At 44.4% G+C, this 26,710-nt stretch overlaps 1 protein-coding gene across 3 annotated transcripts in view; it reads left to right on the plus strand.

Moving 5' to 3' along the window:
* The window catches only part of LOC144762289 (uncharacterized), a 383,652-nt gene extending 357,220 nt beyond the window's left edge, over window positions 1-26,432 (plus strand). For 2 of the 3 annotated variants that reach the window (XM_078647431.1, XM_078647429.1), the window contains exons 6-10: window positions 11,641-12,116; window positions 19,814-20,008; window positions 21,507-21,606; window positions 22,512-22,630; window positions 23,083-26,432. In XM_078647431.1, coding sequence (XP_078503557.1) covers window positions 11,641-12,116; window positions 19,814-20,008; window positions 21,507-21,606; window positions 22,512-22,630; window positions 23,083-25,251 — 3,059 coding nt within the window. In that variant the 3' untranslated portion in view covers window positions 25,252-26,432. The remainder of the gene's footprint in view (window positions 1-11,640; window positions 12,117-19,813; window positions 20,009-21,506; window positions 21,607-22,511; window positions 22,631-23,082) is intronic. The other variant, XR_013596075.1, reaches the window with a different exon arrangement.
* Window positions 26,433-26,710: the final 278 nt, after the last annotated feature.

A 26,710-nucleotide genomic window follows, 5' to 3' on the forward strand; every position in this document is an offset into this window, starting at 1 on the left:
CCAACAGACCAGCACCCTCCCTGGCCACACCAGACAAGGTTGCTCCACTTAGCAGAGGTATCAAGCACAACGCTTCCTGGGACACCTTTACCATCCTAAACCAAATCAATAAGGTCCTTCGGAGTATCAACCCACCTAATCAACCCACCTAATCACTTCAGTGACCCTTTACCACCCACCATCTTCAAAGCAATTAAAGACTCTATCTCCCCCATCTGGACAAAGATCATCAATGCTTCTCTCTCACAGGGTACGATCCCAGACTGTCTAAAAGAGGCTCAGGTAACCTCTATTTAAAAAAAACTACAGCAGACAGTACAGATCTTAACAACTTCCGCCCCATCTCCAGCATCCCCACACTAGCCAAACTCTTGGAAAAATGCATCCAGTCTCAACTATGTGCGCACATCGAAACTTTCCATCTCCTGGACCAACACCAATCGGGCTTTCGTAGTGGGCACAGCACTGAATAGACTCTCACTCACGTCATGGATGACATCCTAATAATGCTTGACAGAAATTAATCTTGCCTCCTTATCCTACTCGACCTTTCCTCTGCTTTTGACACTGTTAATCATGACAAACTCCCAGATATTCTGGAGCAAAGGATGGACCTCTCTGGACAGGTGCTGCAATGGTTCTCGTCCTTCCTCCTACACAGATCCCAAAGAGTTAAGGCGAACCACTCTCTCTCCCAGCCATCCCCAGTCACCATGGGGGTTCCCCAAGGACCCTCCTTATCTCCCATTCTCTTCAATTTGTTTCTGGAACCATTCGCTAATGTACTAAAATCCTTGGACTTTATCTTCCATATGTATGCAGGCGTCGCCCAACTCTACCTGAAAATCACTTCACTCAACTCCACCCTACTGACTTCTGAAAATTGGCTAACTGAGAACCACCTCCTGCTAAACCCCTCCAAAACAGAATTCCTCCTCATCTCTCCCCCAAAACACACTCCTAATATTGACCTCTGGATGAACCAGCTCACAGCCTTCAACTGCTCCCCCCACATTGACTCACCTAAATCTCTAGGAATCACACTGGACAAACTTCTGAATATGAAGACCCGTATCAGGAAGGGAGCTAACCAACTTCTGAGAACTCGCAGGAACCTTCAACCTTTCTTACCTCAAGCTGATTTCAAGCAGGTGGTCCAAGCGCTTGTTTTACCGAGGCTTGACTATGGCAGTGCTCCGCTATGCGGCCTCCCAAATGCACTTTGGCTCCGCTAAAGGCATCATTGAACGCTGCGGCCAGACTGATTACGGGCACCAAGCGAAATGCCCAGATCTCCCTGGTCCTAAAATCTCTAAACTGGATGCCCTACGAAGCTAGAATTCAACTGAAGATTGCATGCTTATCGCACAAAGCCCTCCACTTCAAAACCCACAATTACTATCCGGAGGGGGTAGACCGTCGAGGAGTGCTAATTCATTCCTCCTGAAACCCCAGATCTTCTGCAAAAACAGAACATGTCCACGAGCCTTCTCGGGCTCTGCTCCAAAAATTTGGAACTCTCTTCCACCAGAAATCCGGAGAATCTCCTCCAAGGTTGCTTTCAAACTGGAAGCAAAAGGATTCCTCATGAACAGATTCTTACCTTCATAAGAAGAGCGAATGTCAGCTCTTAGCGCATCGGCCACACTACAAGAAAGGATGTCATTCTTGTTTTTTACTATTGTATTTGCTTCCCATTGTCGTTATGTTTCAATGCCTAGCACATTATACGCCTAGCCAAGGCCTATATTGGGTCTTTACAGGGGCACGATTTTTGCATTGCCTATGTATATTCCCTATTTGACTCTCGTACTGATATGTTACCTCATTCCCTCAAAAGCGTTCTGATATCCTTTGGGATTAAGTTAGCGCTATATAAAACTTTATAAATAAATAAATCCTGTCTGGTAGCATATATACATTCACACATTACCAATAATAGGGCAGAGAAAGCCAGCTTCATGTGAATTGTTCAGATCTCACACCAAGTACATTTAGTGAGTGAATTGAAATACATATTTGATGCGCATTAGCAGCATATGTCTATAGACAATCGTTAAAAAATAAATGTTATTCCTGTGGATCCCAGTGAAAAGTTTTGCAGAGATTTACAAACGTCAACCTCATGCGAGGAAGGTCTGCCTCTTCCCTCATTTATGTCATGTTTGAGAAACACTGACAAAGCAAACAGCAGTTTGGATTGTGGGCACCACAAGCTCCCCAAACGCTCCTTTCACTCACACACAGAACAGATAATAAATCACATTGATTTAGGCCCAGATCTCTGTACTGGGGCGAATGTATGACATTGTTCTGCATTCTGTCCATCAATTGTTCTTTTTAGATATTAAATAACAGGCAGCAATAGAGTAAACTTCCTCCGCGCGCGCACACATGCAGTGCAAGCTTCCGCCAACAGAAGTAAATCAATTTTGAAAGGCACATGTGTATAGTTTACCGTTACTTGGCAGGCGGGTAAAAATAGATGCAGCCCGGATCAGCAGTAGGATTTTCTCGCTGCTGTCTGATTGCTCACTTTCCACAAGCCCTTGGGTGAATTATGTGTGCTGTCAAGCTTTCATACTCAGACATATCAAGCTCTTATTCTGTCTAGCCTTTGTGGTTTGTTGTTGGCAAGGGAAGGGGGCCGTGGCATCCTAACAGGAGAGGGTCATGTCAGGTGCCACGCGAGGCCTCTCTGAAATATGCCTTAACTGCATTGCTCACATTGCTCACCCCTTGGTGGTAAAATGTTGTTCTGCTGTCTGTGACTAAAGATTGTCTAACAGGGGTTTATGGTAATTGGCATAGCATTGTTCCATGATCTCGCGGAAACAATCTGCCTATTGTGCAGATACCATCCTGCCATCTTTTGCTCTTCCATGATGTACTCCTAATATAGACCTTGGATTTACTCTGTACATTGGACTCATCGCTTTGTGCACTATCTTGTTAGAATTTGCACAATATTCGTTGCTCCTTGGGGCATGTCTTTATTATAAAATGCTTCATAATTGTATAATATTTTAGACCTTCTTAAACTGTGAATAGGTAAACATGCTAATAATTCACAATCCTTCAACCTGTTTCTGTAAGGAAGGGTCACCAATCCGAGGCTGCTATGGCTGAGAGAAAGAGCCTTGTACCACTAAATAATACACTGCTGTATGCATACATGTCAATTGCCAATAGACCCAATTCAGGCTGTCTCCTCCTGAAAGTGCCTCTGCTTCAAAAGTTGTTTTTAAAAAGAAATTTAAATTGGACAAATTGCTTGGGGGTCCCTGGCTTCCATTAGTGATTCAGTAGGGGTCCTCAGGAGTCAAAGGTTTGGGAACCACTGGTCTAGACACTTCCCCAGAGTTGGAGCTTTCATCACCAAAGGCCTTGCTTTCTCATGATGTAGCACCATACCATGCTGGTATTAGGAAGGCTGCTGAACTTTTAGACTTTCAGTTGCCCACTGCTGAGTTTAGACCAAATATTCTCATGGAATTTTTGCATTCCCCATCTTCTGTAGTTGAGCCTCTTTTGCCATTTAATGAGGCTTTGACTGAGCCAATTGTGTAGGAGTGGCGGAAGCCCCTTTCTGCTCCTGCTGTTTCAAGGTCTTTTGCAAGGAGGTCCTGGTGATCCTACTTTTCTTTCTGCTCTTCCTTCACCCGAAGGTTTAGTGGTGCAGGCTTCCTGTTCTAAACAATCTGCAGGATCTTTTCCACAGGCTCCTGGAGACAGAGACTCTAAAAAATTGGAGCAGTCGGCCAAGAAGGTCTTCTCTTCCTCTAGTATGGCTTTGAAGTCCACCAATGCTACTTGCTTGTTGGGGAGGTATATTCACGCCTTAAAGGATTCGGCCACGCAGTTGGCTCCCAAGTTACCGGAAAATGATCGTGGCTACTTTTTTAGAAGTTAGTCTGGATACTGCAGATTCGGTGGCCAAGGTGATGGGTTGTTTTATTGCCAACTGGAGGCATTCCTGGCTCAGGTCTTCTGGGTTTTCGCCAGATGTGCAGGCTACTGTCCTTGACCTACCGTTCGATGGATCCAAGCTTTTTGGGGTTTTAAAGACAGTAGAGCCACTGCAAAATCCTTGGGTCTTCAGTCCCAAACCAGGGGATTTGGATATAAGAGGTACCTTGGTTTTGGTAAGGCGGCTTCCTTTCATGGCCGACAGCAGCTTCTGCAGCAGCAGAAGCAGAATCCTCTGTACAGATCTTACTGAGGGAAGGGCGGAGGTCGTCTGTGTGGTGTATCCCGTCAACTCTCCTACTCTTCTTCTTCCTCTCCTGCCACCACCACCGGTGCCACAGGAAAGCAGCTCTAGAGACCCCATCTTGGAGCATGCTGGTCCTGTAGGGGGTCAGTGTCCCATTTTCTTCAAGATTGAAAATCTATCACTTCAGACCTTTGGGTTTTGAATCTTGTAGAAAATGGGTACGCTCTTCCCTTCCGGGAGTTTCCTCCTCCTTACCCTCCTCTCTAGGGCTGGTGTTCAGAGGACGATTTGCTGCTTCTGCAGCAGGAGGTTCTTGTCTTATTGCAGAAAGGTGCGGTAGAGGTCGTCCCGGAGCAGGAAAGGGGTCAGGGATGCTACTCCCGGTATTTCCCGATTCCCAAGAAGAACTGCAGATTAAGGCCTATCCTAGACCTCAGGGTCTTGAATTTGTACCTCAAACAGGAGAAATTCAAGATGTTGACCCTAGATCAGGTTCTTCAGGCACCGCAACAAGAGGACTGGATGGTGTCAATCGACTTGCAGGATGCATATTTTCACATCCCCACCCTGAAGTCGCACATGAAGTATCTCCATTTTACGGTCGGGTCGCAGCACTACCAGTTTGCAGTCCTTCCGTTCGGTCTTACTTCCGCGCCTCATGTCTTCACAAAGGTGATGGCGGTGGTGGCAGCTCATCTCAGGAAGTCAGGGATTCCTGTTTTCTCCTATCTGGACGACTGGCTGCTCAAAGCGAAGTCTCCAGAAATTGTGCTTCATCATCTACACGCATCAGCACGGCTGTTGTTCAACTTGAGCTTCTCGATAAATGTGCCCAAATCTCACCTGGTGCCCTCCCAGTGCAACCTGTTCATATGGGCACTACTGGACACGATTGTGTGTCGAGCTTTCCCGCCTCCGCAGAGGATTCTTGACATTCAAGAGATGATTCCTTTGTTTTACGATGGAGCGGTTGTTCCAGTTCTGAAGGTCCTACGCTTGCTCTGTTCGCTTCCTGCATACTGTTGGTCAATCATGCACGCTGGCACATGATGGCACTCCAGTGGTGCCTACGCAGGCAGTGGTATCAGCACAACGGAGATCTCAGGGAGATGATCAGGATCTCCAGAGACACTGCAGCAGATCTGTCTTGGTGGAGTGTGGTGAGCAATCTGTCGCAAGGAAAGCCCTTTCATCTTCCTCCACCGATGGCCACAGTAATCACGGATGCCTCCACTCTAGGGTGAGATGCTCATCTGGGGGATCTGGAGATCAAAGGCCTTTGGTCTCCGGAGGAAAGATTGTTTCATATCAACCTGCTGGAATTGCGGGCGATTCGTTTAGCTCTCAAGGCCTTTCTGCCCTCTTTTCGCGGTCAGCCGGTTCAGGCCCTGACTAACAACACTACTGCGATGTGGTACATAAACAGGGAGGAGTAGGGTCGTATCGTCTCTGCAGAGAGGCTCTGCGACTCTGGTCCTGGGCTCAGGACCATCAGATTTGTGTGATGGCAAATCATCTGGCAGAAGTGCTAAATGTGCGTGCGGACAGTCTCAGTTGGTGTTTCTCAGCAGATCACGAGTGGGGGCTTCATCCGGAGGTGGTCCATCACATCGTCGGGATGTGGGGGGTTCCTCGCTTGGACCTATTTGCCACTCACGAGAACGCGCACTGCCCGTCATTCTGCAGTCTCCAGTTTCTGATGCAGGGAGTGTTGGGGGACGCATTTCAGTTGGAATGGGGTTCGCAGCTCCTTTATGCGTTTCCTCCTATACCCTTGATTCCCCGGGTTCTGAGGAAGATTCGCCAAGACCGGGCCCAAGTCATATTGATCGCCCCAGATTGGCCAACAAGGGTGTGGTACACAGACCTCCTTCACCTCTCATCGCACCCTCCGCTCCATCTCCCTCTAAGGGTTGATCTCCTCTTGCAGTCGCTGGGGCAGGTTCTACATCCCCCACCTCCAGAGCCAGCACCTTCATGCCTGGAGATTGCATGGGGCAACCCGAGTTCTTTCTCTCTCCCACCCGATGTGGTGGACGTTATTTTATCATCCAGGAGACACTCCACCAAATCTCCTTATTCCTCCGTGGTCCAAATTTGTGAAATGGTGTGGAGAGTGGTCCAATGAATTCTTTGAAGGCCCATTAGTCTGATGTGCTGAGTTTCTCTCTTTCCTTGGCTCAGCAGGGTTGTGCTGTGGCCACGGTAAAGGTTTATTTGTCAGCCTTGTCGGCTTTCCTCTGTTTGCCGGACCAGCCGTCTTTATTTAATTCTCCCATTGTTATGAGGTTCATTAAGGGTCTCACAAATAGGTTTCCTCCCATTCCCTTCATTATGACTCTGTGGGATTTAAATCTTTTACTCACTTTCCTAATGGGTTCTCTGTTTGAGCCTCTTCATAGTTGCCTGTTGAGGCTTCTTTCTTTCAAAATGGGCTTTCTGATCACTATTACCTCAGCCAGGAGTGTAAGTGAGCCTCAGGCTCTTAGTTCTAAACATCGGTTTTTAACCATTCATGCAGAAAAGATGGTTCTCAGGACTAGGGCTGCTTTCCTGGCTAAGGTGGTTACTCATTTCCATCAAGGACAATCCATTACCATACCTACCTTCTATCCTCCCCCCTCACCCTTCCAAGGAGGAGGAGAGATTTAATCGCCTGGATCTTAAGAGAGCTGTCAGTTTTTATCTGGACAGAACCAAGGATCTCAGACTGGACGATCAGCTCTTTGTGGACTACATTGAACGAATGAAAGGTAAGGCTCTCTACAAGCGAACACTTTCCAGGTGGATCATCTTGTGCATCAAAACCTGCTACGCCTTGGCCAAGAAGGAACCGCCGGAAGGTATTAGAGCTCAATTACCAGAGCTAAGTCGTCGTCTTCTGCTTTGGCTAAAGTGTTCCTGTTGCTGATATTTGTAAGGCGACACAAAAGGGGATGATGGACGGAGCGTTTGAACAAATCAAACACTCACCCCCAGTCAACTGATCTGGGTTTAATCCATCACCATTCTTTAGTTCACTCAGCCACCCCAGTTCAGACATGGCTATATGCAAATCAGTCTGACCCTGTGCCTCATGGGAACTGTCCAGCCCGAACTGCCAAGCCATGTCTTCCCTGGACTGGAAACAAGCATCCTGGGACCGGTTTCGGATTCATAATCCTCATCAGCCAGGCTATCTTGAATCCAGTGGCCAAGTCAACAAGGGACTCACGTCTGAGCATACCCTGCCACACTTAGGGCGAACAAAGCGACACAAAAGGGGATGATGGACGGAGCGTTTGAACAAATCAAACACTCACCCCCAGGCAACTGATCTGGGTTTAATCCATCACCATTCTTTAGTTCACTCAGCCACCCCAGTTCAGACATGGCTATATGCAAATCAGTCTGACCCTGTGCCTCCTGGGAACAGTCCAGCCCGAACTGCCAAGCCATGTCTTCCCTGGACCGGAAACAAGCATCCTGGGACCGGTTTCGGATTCATAATCCTCATCAGCCAGGCTATCTTGAATCCAGTGGCCAAGTGAACAAGGGACTCACGTCTGAGCATACCCTGCCACACTTAGGGCGAACAAAGCGACACAAAAGGGGATGATGGACGGAGCGTTTGAACAAATCAAACACTCACCCCCAGGCAACTGATCTGGGTTTAATCCATCACCATTCTTTAGTTCACTCAGCCACCCCAGTTCAGACATGGATATTTGTAAGGCAGCAACTTGGGCCTCCCTCCACACCTTTGCAAACCATTACTGCTTGGATTCAAAGGTAAGGAGGGATGACCAATTTGCCATCCCTCCTAACCTCAACAACAAGTTACTTACCTTCTGTAACACTTTTCCTGGTGGATACAGTATCTGCATTTAGATTCCTCACTGACCCACCCTCCTCCCCGTTATCTACCTTTGTATACCGATAGTTTTTAGTTCTTTGACATGGTTATTTCTCGGTCTTTTGATTGCCTTGCTATTGGAGTTCAGGAAATGCTTTGTTTCTTTAGCTTTTCCTATTTTTCTTTATACAGTGTGTTTATGTATATATTGTATACTGTGTATACTCCAAATATTTTGTCGGTCCACCCGTTCGCCTCAAAGGCACAGAATAAAATGAGTGGAACTGACCTCCGCGCGCCGACTAGGTCTTCTTGTGGCTCCAGTGACGTCATACGGAGTCGCGAGCGGAGCAGAACCATTATGACCTAGTCTACGTGGGAGATCTAGAAAAAAGTTTCAGTGGAATGCCGGCGCAGGGGTAAATTCAAAAGGTGAGGAATCCACAGGCAGATACTGTATCCACCAGAAAAAGCGTTACCGAAGGTAAGTAACTTGTTCAATAGGTGGTCTGTCAGAATTTCTGGATCAACCTGATAACCGATTGATTTCTGAGTTTGGCTTCTCAGTCCCCACGCAAAACAATCCAGTCAGACTAGCTAAGGGTTACTTGAACCTCCCTCAAGAGTTTACAGTCCATTGAGCAATCTTCCAATTCTTTTATGGAGTTTTTGAGTTGCACAGAATATGATCAGCCATGCAGGTGAGGAAAATAACTACTTCTGCCTTGTGGTGGAAACTTGTGTCACTTTTGAAAAACAGCAATTTCGGTATGATGGCTGTAGGACTTGCAGAAAAAAGTAGATTAAACATTTTCAAACGTAAAACTGTAGACGTTTAATGGATCTTTGTACTGGGAAATAAACATCTGATACGTGGAGTTGTGTGATTTTTTTTGTTTTTATTGAGGCCAGTAAAATTGTTGTGGGACAACAATCCTAAATGATGGCCTCTGTCTGCAAGCTGGATTTGTGTGTGTTTACCATTTGGGAAATGTTTGTTTTTCATTAAAGATCTTTTATTTGTCAAAATATACCCATAGAAGTGAGGGGACCCCAGTAGAAGACAAAAGTGATAGAATGTATTTTTGGGTACCTGCTTCCACTTCAGGTCAGATGCTGTCACCTCCTTATCTCAGTCTGCAGTGTTTCTAGTGATGTTAGTGCATTACAGGAACACTAGACTGGTAACCTCCTTTAGGGTGTGTGTATACTTTAAATTTCATAGTGTGAACCTATTAGGGAAAATCATAGTATAGTATGGTCCACTAGTCGAAATAAGTGGGGAGCCAGCTTGTCAGACTTATTGCGGGCATGCCCTTTAACTGTCCTAGTATTTGTATATGGTGGCGGGCCTCACCACAATATACAGTTAATATTAAAACACATATAGAACAACATTGACTATTCTAAAATAAAACTGACAAGAAGAAGGTCCCTTAATGTGAGAACTACTTCTGAACCACCACTATACAAAGAAAGCAAAAGATGACATGCATTTGGTTGGGTGGGCAGAGGCCATTCAGTGGTGAATTCCTAACTCTGCAGGGGTTTTAAGCCAATATGAATATTAGAAATTGGGAGGAAATCTGAGATCTGATGCAACATCTTCCTGAGGAAAAAAGACTGAAATCATCCCTTGACTTAGCTGAGCCGGCAAGCAGACAACTGCGCACTGAAAAGAGTCAGAAGATTCTCTTAGCTTAGAGCAGAGGTCTTCAAACTTTTTTACTCTGCCCCCTCCAAAACTTTAAGGCAAGAATTGGGAGAGCAGGATGGACATGGCTGCGAGCAGGGCTTATGAGATGATTTCAGGAATACTTTTTCTATAGCTTATGAACCACACTAAGTATGAGACTTATAAGACCGCAAACGCATCAAACAAAAACAGATATCCCAAACAAAGTGCTCCCCCATAATTGGGATGTTGTGAGCCCCTCACACTCTTTGACCCCAATGCAACTACACGTGCTGCACTAATGATAACTACAGTCCTGAGTAGCAGGCTATCTCCTCTTCATCTTTTACCTCTTCCCCACCATGGCGGATCATCACCTCGGTCTTAATGTTTGAAAGGAAAATAAGCTCCAATGCCCCTTTTTTAAAAGTAGACTGTCATAACTGGGATGCAGTGGGCCCATCAAATCCCAGGGCCCCATCAAATCCCAGGGCCCCAGTCCTGCTGCATCAGCTTCCTTAATGACCGCATATGCAAAAGAAACAATTGATGGACGGAGTGCTGGACAATGCATACATTCACCTCTGGTCACAGGGACCTGGGTTCAATCCATCATTCTTTTGCTCACTACACCACCCCAGTTTGACCCAGCTATATGCAAATCAGTCTTGGCCCTGTTCCTTGTGGGACCAGTCCAGCCCGAACTGCCAAGCCAGATCCTCCCCGGACCGGAAACAAGCATCCTGGGACCGGTTCCATGGCATCACCTTTCATCAGCCAGTCTAGCTTAAAGGGAACAAAGACAGAAAAGTCACATTTATAACCCTATTTATCGTCAAGACAAGGTCTCTACAGGCTCTGTAAACAACACATGGCTGGCATTTTTCTGTTGACAACCCTACTTCATTTTCCTTTTCAAGAAATGCATTTTCACACTACAGAGTAAATGTAAAATACAAATGTAAGGAATAGGCATAGTGGGGGCCCTTGGGGTACTGGAACCAGAAAAAAAACGAAGCCTTGGTAACCAGTTTACAAAGGTATGCAAATGGTCTTTAAACATGGGGGCGCCGGAGAAAAGACTCCAGACACTGTCCAGCCGAGCCCACAGCAGCACGCCCACTGACCTCCGGACCCTCAGCGCTTCAGAGTAAAGGAAGACAGCCTGGAATGCATCAAATAAAAATTGCGGCACTTCCAGGCCATCTTCATTTACATGTGCTTGCAGAGGCATTTGCCCCCCCCCCCCCCTGGGAACCCATCCACGCCCCCCCCCCCCCCTTTGGGGGCGCGCCCCACAATTTGAAGACCTCAGGCTTAGAGTTGTGGTATTTAGACATCCTGAAGTCCAAATTAACGTGCCTTTGAATGACAGACCGTTATTTGGGAAAACACTGGATGAATCCATAAAAAGGATGAAAAGGACAGTTATATAGACAAAACCATAGGAGCCCTACAGGCATGGGCAACCTTCCTGGGGGAGAGGGGTGGGGGTGGTGGGGGATTGACATCCCATCAGAGGTAACCTCACTTGCCTTGTGATGAGACTACTGCATAACACAGAACATGTAGAACAAAAACTAGAATACAACGATCCTGTACCGTATTTGGTCCCAACTTGGCCATTGTAGGCTTCAGTAAAATGTGATCGGAGTGATACTAGCTCCCCCTCTGGTTAACACCAAAAAGGTAAAACTATATTTTCTTAAAATACATTTTTTGGATCCAGTCACTAGAAGGTGGGCTAATGCACCACATTTGAATATAGAATAGTTGCAAGACCCAAAATACTGAGTTTCTTAGGGATGCGGTGGTTGACTTTGCCTGGCAATGTGCTACAATTTTATGTGATTTTTTTTTAAAGTAACTCTCCTCTTCTCCCCCCCCCCCCCTTTTTTTCCATCCCCTGAGCAGCAGAGACTTACCTTGTGAAACGTCAGGACAGAGAGGGCCAACCAGACCAAGCCTTGAAGGATGTGACCAGGGCACGAGATTACCTTTTTGGTCAGCTCAATTTGTTGAAAAAAGAGGAAACCGCGGCATCTGAGAAGCAGTCCGAGCTTGATGCAATTGCAGAAATAATGGGGATTGATACTGGAAAACCACGAAAGCAATCGACTGACCGAAAACGAGAGCGATCCAGAAGCCAAGAAAAGCCCAGCAGACGAGGGAGGTCCAAGAGCCAAGAAAAGACCAGCAAACGAGAGCGGTCCAGGACTCCAGAGAAGCTCAGCTACCGAGGGAGATCCAGGAGCCCAGAAAAGACGAGTAAAGGAGTGAAATCTAAAAAGACGGAGAAATCCAGACCCCAAACAAAACACAGCAATTCGGACTTGTCCAGAAGCAGAGAAAAATCTACTTCTCCTGCCACTGTAAACGCAGATTTGCAGGTTTGTATCACTGCCTTGTTCTTAAGCATAAGACATGTTTCTTGAAGTTTGTTCATTCATAAAATTTTGGAGGCGTAGGTTTCAGGCTGGATTCCACAGACTCGGTGCTCATGTACAAACATGGCAGTATCTTGTGAAAAGTTGCTTTTTGTTAGTTGGACGAACAAGTGTAAGTAAATCTCTGTCCCTAAATCTGTTCAGCTGCACCTAGAGAACCTATTTATAATGTCCTATATGGCTGTCAGTATTAAGTTATATTTCAGTCAGTGGGTGGTTGTGTTCAGCTGAAGGGAGTGATTAAAAGTCAATGGCGTACAGATGTCTGTGTGGGAATAGTATCATAAAACTTTCCTGGACTCCAACCTTCGGGGGAATGCAGCCTGGTTGCTTGCTTTTACAATTCTGCTAGAGCCGGTAGTTCACCACTTTAACCCATAACTTATTGTCCACTGGATTGCCATCTATTTTCACATCAATTACATCTCTATAAGAGAAGATCCATAATAGACTGACATCGCTGCTCCCTTCCTGTAGTTCCTTGTGCCTCCAAGAGATGATCTTATCTAAAAACTGGGTGAGAGATGAAATACTTGCAATAATCTCAGCATCTGGTGATTGCTGGGGTTACCTTCCAATCCATCATTTTTTGCCCACTCTACTGCTTAAGGCTGTGAGCAACTCCATGCAAATTGGTGGTGGTCTTCCTCTAACAAGAATAGTCTGTTCTTAAATGCCTGGCCACATCCCCTCAGATCGGGAACATATCGATCACTGATCCGCTTCGTTGGCCTCATCAGTGAGGTGCAGCTTGGATCCTAAGGGACAGCGAGCCAAGGAATTTCTTCTAGATTCACATGCTACGCATATTCCGCCCTCTAGTGGGTGGAGCCTGAAAGTCCTACTTGTTTTTACTTTTTTTCTTTTCTTTTGGCGATGAGTATGTCTGGTGAAATTGGATCCCTCGAGAGTAGGCTAATAAACCCCCTGACCACCCTTGTGTGGCCAAGCCTTGGAATTATTTTTTCCACCATGGAGCTTGAGGTGCCTGCAATGCTGCGGAAGGAGACGGAGGGAAGAAGACCCCAGGAACTAACAACGTTGTCATGGGTGGTAGGAATCATCACATTAAAATAACAAAAGATAATGGGTGGAAAGCTTGCAAAACTGTATACCATTGGCAATTGCTCTAGCACACCAGCAAGGAAGGATTGGCTTCTTTCATTTCAGTTTTCACCTTGGAATTTTGATTCTTTGCCACATTTGAGACAACCTGCTGGCTTTTGATAAAACAATTTTTCATTCTTCATCCAATTTCAGACAAATGTTCATATATTCCAAGGTTAATTGGGTACTTTCTTTGCCTTTATAGGCACTAGAGTGGTCATTTGATAAAACATATAGCAGATGCTGTTTAGTCTGACCAGTTTAATTCTGACTTGGTGTCTGAAGTTAAAGATCAGATTTATTTTGCTGAACTAGCATCTGCTCTTTCAGGCATAGAACCCTTTTTGGTTACATACAATGCACCTAGTGCAGAGTTCTTTCATAATTCAGCAAAAGCAGACACCTACACAGACTTGTGAGGCCTGAAAAAAAGTATTCTGTTATGGCAAAGGAAGTTAAATGTTTGAACTTGCTCATACCTTCTTAACCTGTTTCTTCTCCAGTGTTTTCAAGATGGCTGAATTGACTGCATTAAAGCCTTTGTCTGGCATGGGGATGTCATAAATAGAAAAGTTCATTGTCACGTGGCCCAGGCCGGACTGTATCACCATGCCTGTCTCTTTGGGTATTAAAATGCTTCTTTGTGTGAAAACACTGGAAGCAAAACCCTATTTTGAAAGCAAACCCATACATTCTAAAGTTTAGACTTTCAAAAATATAACGTTCAGTACATATTTCTGTGCAAAATGTTGAGCCTATTTTCAGTGCTTAATTAAAAAAAAATGTTAAGTGCCAGTGCTCTTGCACCACCCATTGCCCCCTATCTGTGCTAGCAATAACTACTCACCTTGACACTTTTGCAAGGGTGACATTTTGGACTATTCCAGTCTCCCCAAAGCTGTAAGAATGGCTTGGGCAAATGGTATTAATCATTTTTAATGTATAAACAACTGTTGTGCCCATTTCAAAATTAAAACAGACATCACCACCATGTTGTGGACTGTCCTAAGTAATGGTGCCGTGCCGACAATTAAATGCCGGTGCTGAGCACTGGAAACCAATAGCTCAAATTAAGCACTGCTATTTTTTATTATTAGTTTGCGCCAGACTTCCTTTAAGTTTTAGGATTAGGTTAGTTTACTCTTCCAACACCAGTCCTTGCATGTTTGGGAGGAGGGGCGTTCTTTGAGTCATTCTAGCCAGGTTGATATTCCTGCAGGGTGATATTTATGAAAGGCAGAGAGCTTTGCAGTTATTTTTGTCTTAGTTGTTGCAAAATATATTTTGACATGCTTTCATTAAAACACTCAGGGATGATCAGCCTGTGATTATAAGCAGCTTTTCAGCTCAGGCTCTGTTGGGTTTATTGGAGCATTAGCTAAAGAATAGGCCATTGGTATTAGACGAAAACAACAAAATGTGGATGAGTAGTGTGGAAAAAAATGCAACTTGAATTTCTGTCTTTTCCTTGGATCAATAAATGCAGCTTCAGTTATGGTTACCTACAAAATTGATAACATTTTGAAAAAATGTCACAGTTTATTATTTCAGATGGTGTGGAAGAATTCCAGATGGTGTACAGGATTTCCTCCTCTTACTTTTGGAGAGAAAGGAGATGGTGTTACAGCAATTGCAAATCATTAAAGGGCTAGTAAACACACAAACTAGACAAATGACTTGGTTTACGTATACAGGTACTATGTAGGCTTCCAGAATAGCCATTGCTATCCCTTTTTTACCTTTGAAATGTAACGTATTGGAAAAATGGTGCCAGCACAGTTACATATGTGGGCATAGTCACCGTAGTGCTTCATCAAAGTTCTCACTACCCCTAGCTGGCCTGTAAGTCTTTTAACCGACACAGCAGTCTAAAGAGAGCATAGCAGTCAAGGTAGAGGGTAGTCCGTTTAAGTTGCTCCCTATGTTGGGAAGGAGTTCTATAATAACTTATTCTGGTTATTTACTCATTACCTGTTTTTGATCTGGATGCCAGGATAGGTAGGACAGTCATGTCTGACCTCTCCATTATTCTTAGATTGTGACTCAAAGATCCCATCTGTGGGACCTCCATGCCAATGCAACAAAATGACTCTTCGAGACCCAGTTGTAAAAGTCTGTATCCAAAATGCCCTAAAGTGCTATTTTTAGGACATTGCTGAAAAATAAGAATCCTGGATTATAGCTTGGGATGCCACAAAAGTTGTTATTGGGCTAAAGTTGATTGTGCGCAGCGACATTCGTTCCAATGGCGAAGCAAAGGAAAATAGCCTTTGATTCTCGGATCTGTGATCCAGTGGGCCAAAATAAAAATTCCTCCTATCCGATTATTTGCAAATATCTTACAAAAACTAGATGGGAGTTGGAATAATTCCTGTTTAGTAAAATGGCCAGGAAACTGTTTGTAGCATGCATGACTGTTGGTAAGTTTTTTTCGAAGCTTAGCTTCAGTCACGGGTCCTTCCATAGCCCTAAATGCACCAGGACAGATAATCCACATGAGATCGTTTTTTTCTGCTACTAGGTTCTGACTTTCCAGCTCTGGAACCATCAATAAATTCTGCAGAGACTTTGGTGTCAGTCATCAAGAACTGATGAAAGAACTCTACTGCGTCCGTGACCTGGTGCTATTAGGTCTTGACCCTACTCAACTCGGCTTTGTCAGTGGAAATCCGATCATATCAAGAATGACTGTTGAGGGAGGGTGTTATGAAGAAAACTCCCTTCCAATTTTTTCCTAAATGCAAGATTTCCATGGTCTGATCAGCATTGGATCTTTAACCTCTGCCTGGTTCTATGGCATGAGTAGCTGACCTGGTCGACCAATAATACGTTCATGTGTAAAAACACCATCTGATATCACCATGAATACAAAAGGGGCACACCAGAAAAGGCAGCATTGAGACCCATCCGAAGAACCAGAACTGTTAGACCAAGGAACTTGAGGGTGCGGAGCACAAAGAGAGCGGTCCTTCAGGTATCCTGGTTCAGGTTAATGAGGTTGTGTACTCCCATTGCGCCACAGCACATAGCCCACCATAAAAACCCAGGTGTTCTTTTTCTCCACAGTTCTTGAGGATTAACCCCTCCAGTGCTCTCCTTTTCTCCACAATTACTTGAGGGTCAACCTCACCCACAACTAGCGACCCTAAAAACATTCTCATACCACAGCACAGAGACTGCCCTCATCGCCGCCACCGATGACATCAAGTCCCTGCTGGACAACGGAGAAATGGCGACCCATCATCCTCCTGGACCTGTTAGCCGCCTTCGACAAGGTCTGCCACCACACACTACGAACACGCCTCCACAACACCGGGATCCAAGAGAAGGCCCTGGACTGGACCACCTCCTTCCTCTCTGGCAGAACACAGAGCGTCCGCCTTCCCCCCCCCCCCCCCCCTTCCGCTCCAAAGCCACGAGATCATCTGCGGCGTACCCCAGGGCTAATCCCTCAGCCCAACTCTGTTTAACATCTACATGGCACCGCTCGCCCATGTCGCCCGTCGACACGACCTCATCATCTCCTACGCCGATGACACCCAGCTGATCCTCTCCCTCACCAAGGACCCCCTCACCAACCTTCACGAAGGAATGAAGGCCGTCGCTGAATGGATGAGGAACAGCCGACTGAAGCTGAACTCGGACAAGACGGACATCCTCCTCCTTGGATCCACCCCTTCGGCCTGGGACGACTCCTGGTGGCCGACCGCACTGGGAACCGCTCCAACACCCACCAACCACGCACGCAACGTAGGGGTCATCCTTGACTGCACCCTCTCCATGACTAAACAGGTCAACGCCGTCTCCTCCTCTTGCTTCAACACCCTCCGCATGCTCTACAGGATCTACAAGTGGATCCCCACTGAAACGAGAAGAACGGTCACCAATGCCCTAGTCAGCAGCAGGTTGGACTACGGAAACGCCCTCTATGCAGGAGCCTCAGCCAAACTCCTGAGACTGCTCCAACGCATCCAGAAAGCTTCTGCACGCCTGATCCTCGACATTTCTCGCCGACCCACATCACACCCCACCTGAGAGACCTGCACTGGCTCCCGGTCATCAAGAGGATAACCTTCAAGCTCCTCACCCACGCGCACAAGGCACTCCACAACACTGGACCAACGTACCTCAACAGACGACTCAGCTTCTACACCCCAACCCGCCAGCTCTGCTCCGCCGACCTCGCCTTGCCACAGTCCTCCGCTTCCGAAGAGCGACCTCTGGCGGCAGATCGTTCTTCCACCACGCTGCCAAGACCTGGAACACCCTCCCCATCCACCTACGGCAGACCCAAGACCTGCTGACCTTCAGAAAACTCTTCAAGACCTGGCTTTTCGAGCAGTAGCAGCATTCCCCACCCCAGCGCCTTTAGACCCTCACGGGTGAGTAGTGAGCTTTACAAATGATATGATTGATACCGAGGCAGAGTGCCACTCCCATATGAGAGTTGGCCTTCGACCCTCTAAGACTACCCAAAAGAGGCACAGACCTTTGTTGGCCCATTCCTGGCCCCAAAAGATGCCCTCACAGTTGGATTCAGGAAAACCCATTGGGTTCAGGGTCAAGACTGATTTGCATATCGCTGAGTTCAAACTGCAATGGCATGGTGAGCAAAAAAACAATGGATTTAGGTCCAGATCTCTGTACTGGGGGAAAAGTATGACATTGTTCTGTATTCTGTCCATCAATTGTTCTTTTTGCATTTGGCTCCAGAAGAACCTCCAACCTCAATGCATATTTGGAACTTTAATGAGCTCCTTCTCACCCTTGAGCTCCGTGAGGGGCCCGTTGTTAGGCAGCAAAAGATCTTCATACACCTCTCCACAGGAAAGATTATAACTCCTCCAGCCCCAAAGGAGGAGAGCATAGACCTCAGCCAGGACTGAAAGAAGACACTCTCCTTTGAGGATGAAATATTGTAGGAGTTGCAATTCTCTCCAGTCCCCATAAACTAGTGGACCCAAATGTAGCAGATCCACTGAAGCCAATTATGACCCATTGCTCTAGGGTTGTTTAACTCTACCAAAGGTCCAATTAAGTGTATAGGATACATTTCCCTTCACCTCCGCACTGTCAATATGGGTGCAATACTCTATATGTCATTGAAATTCTGTATAAAGATTTATATAGAGATGGAAATCTCGTGATTTAGAAGATTCTCGTGTGCCAAAATGTAGTTTGTGACACACCTCCTATATATTACATAAACGCTGCTCCTTCGGTTCTCCTCGATCGAGGCTCAAAGCCAAGCAGCTGAAACTGTTATTGTTATTCAGACTTATAAAGCGCACTGTAACCCTACGGGCATCCTGGCGCTGCGATACATATGCACTGTCACCATAGTTCCAGGATGAGCATGTTACTATGCTGAGGCTACGCTCTAGGAAATAGCCAGGTTTTTATTTTCCTTCTGAAACTTCAACAGATCCTGCAACTGTCTTAGGTCAGTTGGAAGACCATTCCAGAGCCACACTGCCGCAAAGCTGACAGCTCTTCCACCCGATTTTGCTCTTTTAATCCTGGGTATTTTCACCAGGTTAGCCGAAGAGGAACTGAGACTGCGGGTGGGGACATACCAGCTGAACTTAGACTGCAGCGGCATAGGCCCCATCCCATGCAGTGCATTAAAGGCAATGCAAAGTAATTCAAATTGTATCCTCTGGAGTACAGAGAGCCAGTGCAACTTCGCCAGAGATGTGGATGACCATTGTTGTCTTGATAGGGCCAGCTTTGCCGCCACAGTCTGGATTCTCAGGAGTCTCCCAGTCCGATACCTTGGGGACTCCAGCGTCAGCACATTGCCATAGTCCAGCCGACTCAGAATGACACTCCTTGCTACTTGTGCTCGTACCTGAGTTGGTAATAGCGGAAGAATCTTCCGGAGTACCCTGATTATTGAAAAGCTGCTGCCCACCATTTTATTTACTTGAGTTTCAAGGTTCAGCTTATCATTAAAGCTAAACTCAAGATTACGTACCATTGTGATGGGTAACAAAGGTGTCTCTGTGGGGATAGGCCAGAAACCCAAAGGAAGAGAAAAAGGCATTTTACTTGCTGCACAGAAAAGTATCTCCGTTTTATCGTAATTAAATTGCAATGAGTTGTTTCTCAGCCAGTGCACCGTTTCTTGCATACAGCATATATCAGACGCAATTATTCGTATACACTTTGGGCAACTGTACTCCAAGGATAGCAGAAGAGATGCTGTACAGAGTAGTGTCCGTGGGGAGTGTGTGTGTTTCCCAAATGTGGAAAATTATATCCAAGGAGTCCAAAGTGCCCTCCCAACCATTGGTTATGAGGCTGGCATGCATATCTAGGGATATTGATAAGAGACCCAGTCATCTGTCACTCTTTTGAATTCCGTTGAGAGCCGCCTTAGGGCGCTGGTTGGACTTGGAGTGGATCTCATTTTGTAAGTGCTTTAATGGCATTTGTTTCAGCTTGTCATAGCTTCAGGTGTCTATGAAGTAGATTGTGTTGCATTTGAGGGTAATATTTGCTCTGTTTGTGATGTCTGCTTGTTATTTTAGGGATCCTGCCAAAGTACCAAAAGTTCCAATGATAAAACCTCGAAATTCATCAAGTCTCCGTCTCACTCGGCCGTGCAAGCAGCAGGTGTTTACGAGTATTACGATGCTGGCAGCCACTGGTGCAGGGAATGCAACACTGTCTGCGGGACAATGCTTGATTTTTTCTCTCATATGCACCACAAAAAGCACCAGCAGGTATGTGTGTGTGTCTTCAGCATGGTGTGATGTTTTAAAACGATAGGACAGTTGAAGTAGTTCTACAGAGCAAGAGTCCCACAGTGAGTTTACCTATTTACTGTATGAGAGATAGTGCTCCCTTTAATACTTTTATTCATGCGTTCTTGTATCAGCATGCACTGTTGAGTTATATAAAAAAACAGTGGTTTATATCCTTTGTTCTTTGAAAGAGGGTATGCAGTTGTAAAACCTAATGCCATGCCTCAGATGCCATGATTGATGCCCAAATCATGCCATTTTTATTTCAGCAGCACTAACACGTTTTCTTTTACGTTGGCCCGTTCCGTGTCCATGTGAGAGGGATTAATTATGGTGCTTATTAGCCAAGAAGCTCAGAAAAGACTGCCCTAAAAAGACAGTTGATAAAGGATAAGTAAGCTGATGGTATGGTTGAAGAGTTGAAACAGAAGCCATTGTTCTAGTAAGAAGTGTGGCTATGGGCAGAAGGACGTTACATTAAGATGTTGTATTTTTATTCAAAAAATAGACCTAGCTATTAACTTGTTATACATATTTGATTTGATATTCATAAAGCACAAAGTACTACCCACGGGTGTCTATGCGCTAATAGTCAGAGATAGGAGAGGAGTTTTGGCAGAAAGAACTACATTAAGTCCTATAATTAATACAGATAAGTGCCTTTTAAGTAGAAAGCAATGTTTTGAGGGTCTTTCTGAATGGGAGCAGTTCGGGGGAGATTTTAGGTGCGGGGTAAGGGTGTTCCACATCGTGGAGGTAGTGGTTATAAAACTTCTGCCTCCCCAGTTTGATAGCCTAAATCGAGGAACCTCGACGAGGTTGGCAGTAGAGGAGCGAAGCTGTTCCAGTGGGGGCATGCCAGTGGAGCCGGTGTTTTAAGTACTCTGGTCCGGATTGTGCAATGCCCTGAACGCGATGCACACAGCGTTAAAATCAATCCGTTTCTTCATAGCGAGTCAGTGAAGAGAGAAGAGTGCCTGTTTGGCAGAGTGATGTCTGAGAATCCCTACTTAGGCGAGCCGCAGCATACTGGAGAACCTGTAATTTACCAAGAAGTCCTTTCTGCAGACTGACAAAGAGGGCATTGCAATAATCTAATTTAGGAAGAATAAGAGCAGAGTCCACTGGTTTTTGGAGCTCATGAACTATTAATGGGAAAACTTTACTGAGGATTTTTAAGGTGTAGAAAGTGGAGGAAGTAGTGGTGTTAACCTGGTTCTTAAAGGATAGGGCTGTATCTAAGATTATTCCCAAATTTTCTGCTTTAGTGACAGTTGATTTCTGTTCTCTAGGTGTTTGTGTGGAGGGTGGTGTGTGGCTTTGGGGTTATAAGGGAGGCAAGAGCCATATATTTGTAACCTGTTATTGCACACATGATTAGTCTTAATTGTATTTATCACGTGTATGAGTAATACCAGTGATATCTGCACTAGCCTTTTTGTACTATTAGCTTGTATACCTCTGTTGCTGTAAATAGACGCTGGATCCAGACACTCAACCCTGGGCTTCGAAGATCCTTAGTGAAAGGAATCAAGAAACAACAAAAGATTCCAACAAAGTAACTCTCCCTGCTAAAGGTAGGCTGCCGCCCCTGGTCGCTTTACCTTTCCACCTCTGCAATTGTTGAGAAAATGTGGCTGCCTCAAGATACCATATTTTTGTTGCTAAGTTTCAAGATATAGGTGTGTGTGTGTATGTAGACTTGACCACTTTTGAGATATTTAGAATGTGGTTTTTTTTTGGTTATGTAAAGATCAGAAGCCTTTCAAGCGGATCATGTATACATTGCCCTGCTGGAGGACACACAGCGTCTTGCCAACCATCAACTGTTATATAGCTACTCTGAAGATACCATATGTTTGCATTTTGAAGGTGTGATCTGTGGGCTTGCTGATTTTAATTTTAGTCACAGGCTCTTGTTTAAGAATCTCAGTGAAGTGACTTCTGTATAGATCGATCTCGTTTTTCCTTTTGCGACTGCAAAAAGTATGTCTCTGAGAGGCTTAAGAACAAACAAGGTTGTTTTATGGACAGGGGCATAGCTGTGTTCCATAGAAAAGCAGTATTTTTCCATACTTTCTTGTACAGAAAGTGATAACTTTTAGTATGCTTAAAAACGGGTTGCTGACAATTTATCATCCTTTTGTGCCCCTCCTTCCTCAACTATAAAAAGAGAATTCTTTGTAATGTTGATATCACAGTGCAACTCTGGTTGTGGCCCACTGTCTTTCCATAAGAATGAATGGAATCTCCACACACAATGGCATGACTGTTGTCATATACTGTAGTACTGATGTCACTTCTCTGGCCTCTGAAATCAAAGCATCAAATATACATTGGAATCAAAGGGCTGTAAGACGCTAGGTTGAAAATTGCTTCTACCACAGTGGTGACACAAAACAGCAATTTGCTTGGTATGATTTAGATGTTTCTTTATTATTATTATTTTTTTATAATGTCTCTGCTCTCTTGCTCCTTATAGGTTCGGAATTTGTGATTCCCTTGAAAGCATATTATTGCAAATTGTGTGATGAGATTTCAGGGGATAAAATCGGTATGACTGAGCATATCAAATGTTCTAATCACAACCAGAACTACAAGGTTTGCCTTAATCTCCTATCTTGTTTATGCATGTGTCCATGTTCTACACTCACCCGTTGCCATATGTTTTGTCCACCAATACTTTCAACTGCTTGTTCTCATAGCCTTCCACTCCGAGTTGAGCTGGCATAACAAATGTATTACTTTCAATTGTAATGCAAGTAGTAATTGTAAAGCCTAGTCTCCGCTTTGCTCTCCAGGACCCCTTTTCAATTTGTAATACCTTGCTTTGGTGTAAGCGCATTTCTACATTTCTAATACTGTTGCCTCTTTAAGCCTTTCAGTTCTGCACCAGTAACCCTAACTCTATATGGTTACTGAATAACTAATAATCTTGTCCTATGTTTTATTCAGCCCTCGATCTTAATTGTTTAAATTAGGTGTAGTACACAAATCAAGTTTACAGAAATGGTTTTAGTTTTGTCAAAATCTTGTGGTTTGTTTCCTCACAGAAATATATAGACCAGCACCTTTTGTATGAAGAGAGGAGAAACCTGGACCGGCAGGCCGGTCTGGCTGCAGCCATGGAAGCAAAGCGCCGCCGTGAAAGAGAAATGAAACACAAACTCCAGGAAGACTTGCAAGAGGATGAAAAAGGCACTGATCCTAAGTTAGCAAAGAAAGTAAATGACCAGAGTACATGTGGGCAAAACAAAGTAACCATTAGTAAAGAAACTTCTGAAAAGGGTATTAACAGAAACAGCGTTGTAAAGCAGGAAGACACTGAATCAGGACTGGAAAAGAGTGAAGAAGAACAACCTGCAGATAAGGATGTTGATGGGAACTCATGCACAGACACACAAAAACCTACTCAAGTACAAGATGGCAAACTGAAGCCCATATCAATTACAATTGCTAAGAAACCTGTTATGTATGTGCAATCCAAGATACGTCCCAATTTACCGGTCCCTTGCATGGTTCTGAGAAAAACTATCACATCCAATATATTCAAACCTGCTCCACTGAACACATTTTTATCCATAAAAACTAGTCCCACTACAAAGCCTCTTACTCTGGGTACAAATGTATCTAAACCAGACAACAGTTTTGTTTCAGATAAGCCAAAGGGAACCGATATTGGCCTAGTGCCTCTGAAGAAGACTGAAAGCAGCCTGAAAGCACTGGTGGCTGAGTTTTCTGACCAAACTCCTAAACCAACCTGGCGAGTGGCGGTTGAGCATAGAGTGGGATATCTCAATAAGCCTAAGCAAGATTCCCTCAATTCTGATAAACAAGAACCACCCACAGTCAAGTTTCAGACCCCAGCAGCATCACTGGTATGGGGTAATGAAGAGTTGGCAAAGGAAATTCCAAGAGATCATTCTGAAGCACCCAACTGTTCATCTCAAAACCCAATAGGTGTGGGAGCTCCCCTGCAAACTTCTGGCAGTCAAGTTAAGCAGAGCAATGAGGTAGCCTTGGGTAACTTACGATCAAGTTCTTATGACAGGCCTACAGATGTGTTAAAAAGTGCTAGGTCAAGTGAAAGCCAGAGGACACAGGATCCTTGGACTGCCATAATCAGCCAGGAGGGAGACCAAGAAATGAGTGGCACAGAACCATTGTCTGTCTGTCAGGAATTTGAAGAGGAGAATAGCGGCCAAACTGATCAGGCCGATGTTGGCCTGAAACACGTATCTTTCCCAATAGCAGAGGGCCCCAATGAAACTCCAGACAATTATATGCCCAAGGATCATTTTACAAAAGGGAACTCTTACATCTATATGAAAAAGTTTGACATTGCCCCACAGTCTGATCTGTTGGACACGCAAAAAGATCTATACCAAAAGCCACCAAGCATTCAATCCCCTGCGGTATCGAATGTTTCAGGCACATTTGTTACGTTAACAGATGAGGCCAAACAAGAGCAGACTGTCCTGGATTGCCTAAATGGGCCGGAACATCCAGACAATTTGGAATTGGATTTATCGACCCAACAATTGGACGTTGAAGTATCTGAAGCCGATGAACTCCTGGTACCAGAGGAAGATGCTCCCATGTCTGAGGACTCCAATGTAAGCCTGGCACTGAACTTAAGAAACTCATATGCATCAGATAACTTCACAATAAATATAAAATTGAAAGATACTGTTTCAGATACTCAATTAAGGAGTGGGCAGGATCATTTAGATAAGTCTGTTGTGAAATTGACTGATCAGGTGTCAAAAGTTGAGAAACACACAGCAATAAATTATTTTGACAAAGCTGAAAGGACTACAACATTTCTACATGAACAAAGTCCAGCTCTTTCAGACAGGAATCCATGGCAAACACAACATCCAAACAAGGCGCACTCAAATGTTCTGGCCATCGGGGCACAAGACCTGCACAAGGTAGAGACAAACCTGGCTGGCACATATTCAGACATTTTTGAACGTGGGTGTGGCAAATTATTACCAACTACTCTTGATGAAAGTTCGGAAAGGACAAAAAGCCCTTATGTGACTTCAGACGGTGCGATAAAAACAGTAGCTGAACCAAGGACTCTTACAGCAAAGCAAGTCTCTGGGAATGTCCTGACAAGCAGTGGTGGTCAGTCATCCTTGGTGCTGGATCCTATTTTTGACAATCCAAACAGCCCTGAAGATTCTTCAGAAGAGGCAGCATATATCAGTGACTGAGCCATAGTTGAGTGGAAAGGGGTTACTGTATTTTACCATGCTGGTACATGATAGGTGCACATCTGAGGGTTGTATCACCTTCTGGATTGTCTTTCATAGTGTAACCTGCAACTTGAAGTCCTGCATTCCTGTGCTTGATGGAGGATTTACAGATTTGCTTAAATGCAAAAATCTTTTCCATTCATCAAAAAAAATACATGTCTTTTAAAAAGACTTTATTATGAATAGTGCAAATATGTTTGCTCTGCAATGTGTATATATTGTTTAAAAATGGTAAAACATTTTATTTAAGGAAATAATTGAGGCATTTTTTGAAAAACATTTGTGTTTGCAGTTAAAGTATGCATAAAATGTTGAGCACCATCTGTCAATCCTCATAAACCTACACATGAACTACCAGTAAGACGGGTTGATGCCATTTTGCTCTAGCTTCCAGGTTTCTTGTCAATAACTGATGGATGGAGCTATTGTTGAAAATAAAAGTATAATTTTTATGTGAATATCTAGTCCAAAATGGAAGCTATGCCTCCGCACCATAAAAGTTCATTTTTAATGTTTTTACTTTAAAATTGCTACTTTGGTTCAAGATATTTGTAACATACGTAATTACATTGATAGCGATTATCAAGCAAACTGACCAAATATTATTAATGGTTTTTGTGATAAATGTTTTCATTATATTTATCCTTGATCATCTTCGAAAACTCTGAAGTGGCGTATTGTTTGCCCCATTATCCATTCATGGTTTGTATATGTGTTTTAAATACTGCATCTTATTTTCATTTGCTGTGAGAATGCCGCTGTCTTAAAGAGTGGACATCTCTCTCTCCTTTCAACGTCTTTGGGGCGCAGCTGGAAGGTCACATTTGTTAACAGGTGAGGTTTGGTTGGTACTGGCCCCTTTATGAATGTTTATCTTTCTATTACCTACATCTTCATAACCTCTTGTTGTTAATCCTTTAGCAGCTTCTCACGCTTAGAAGAACTGGATGGCTTGAAGGACTGATACCTGGATCAGAGTGGATCGCCATCACCAATCATGGTGAACAGATCTGCCCTTCTTTGGGATGGACAGGGTCAATGGTCTCTTTGAAAGCTGTTTTTGCTTTTTTCATGTTCATGCTAAATAGCTAATGCTTTTTATTTATCAATCACAAAAATAAAGGTCGGAAACATCTTGAGTGTTTGCTTTTGGTTTCCATTTGTTCTATTATAACAGCATTGCAGCCTGTCACTGAGAGATCTTTTTCCAAAATTTGGAGAATAGCTTAAAGAAAGAAAATCAAAAGACAGCCAAATACCTTTCAATAGACATTTTGCATTGTTGTCCCAGTGCGACAAGGTTAAATATAGACCTATGACAGTTTAAGTGCAAAAGCATCTTTAAAAGAAGTCAAGCAAGAGGATTTCATTTCCTAACATCCAACTGCATTGAAAGTGAAACCGCTGCTTTTCCCAT

Source organism: Lissotriton helveticus, chromosome 6 (genome assembly GCF_964261635.1).
Source record: "Lissotriton helveticus chromosome 6, aLisHel1.1, whole genome shotgun sequence".
Taxonomy (NCBI): domain Eukaryota; kingdom Metazoa; phylum Chordata; class Amphibia; order Caudata; family Salamandridae; genus Lissotriton; species Lissotriton helveticus.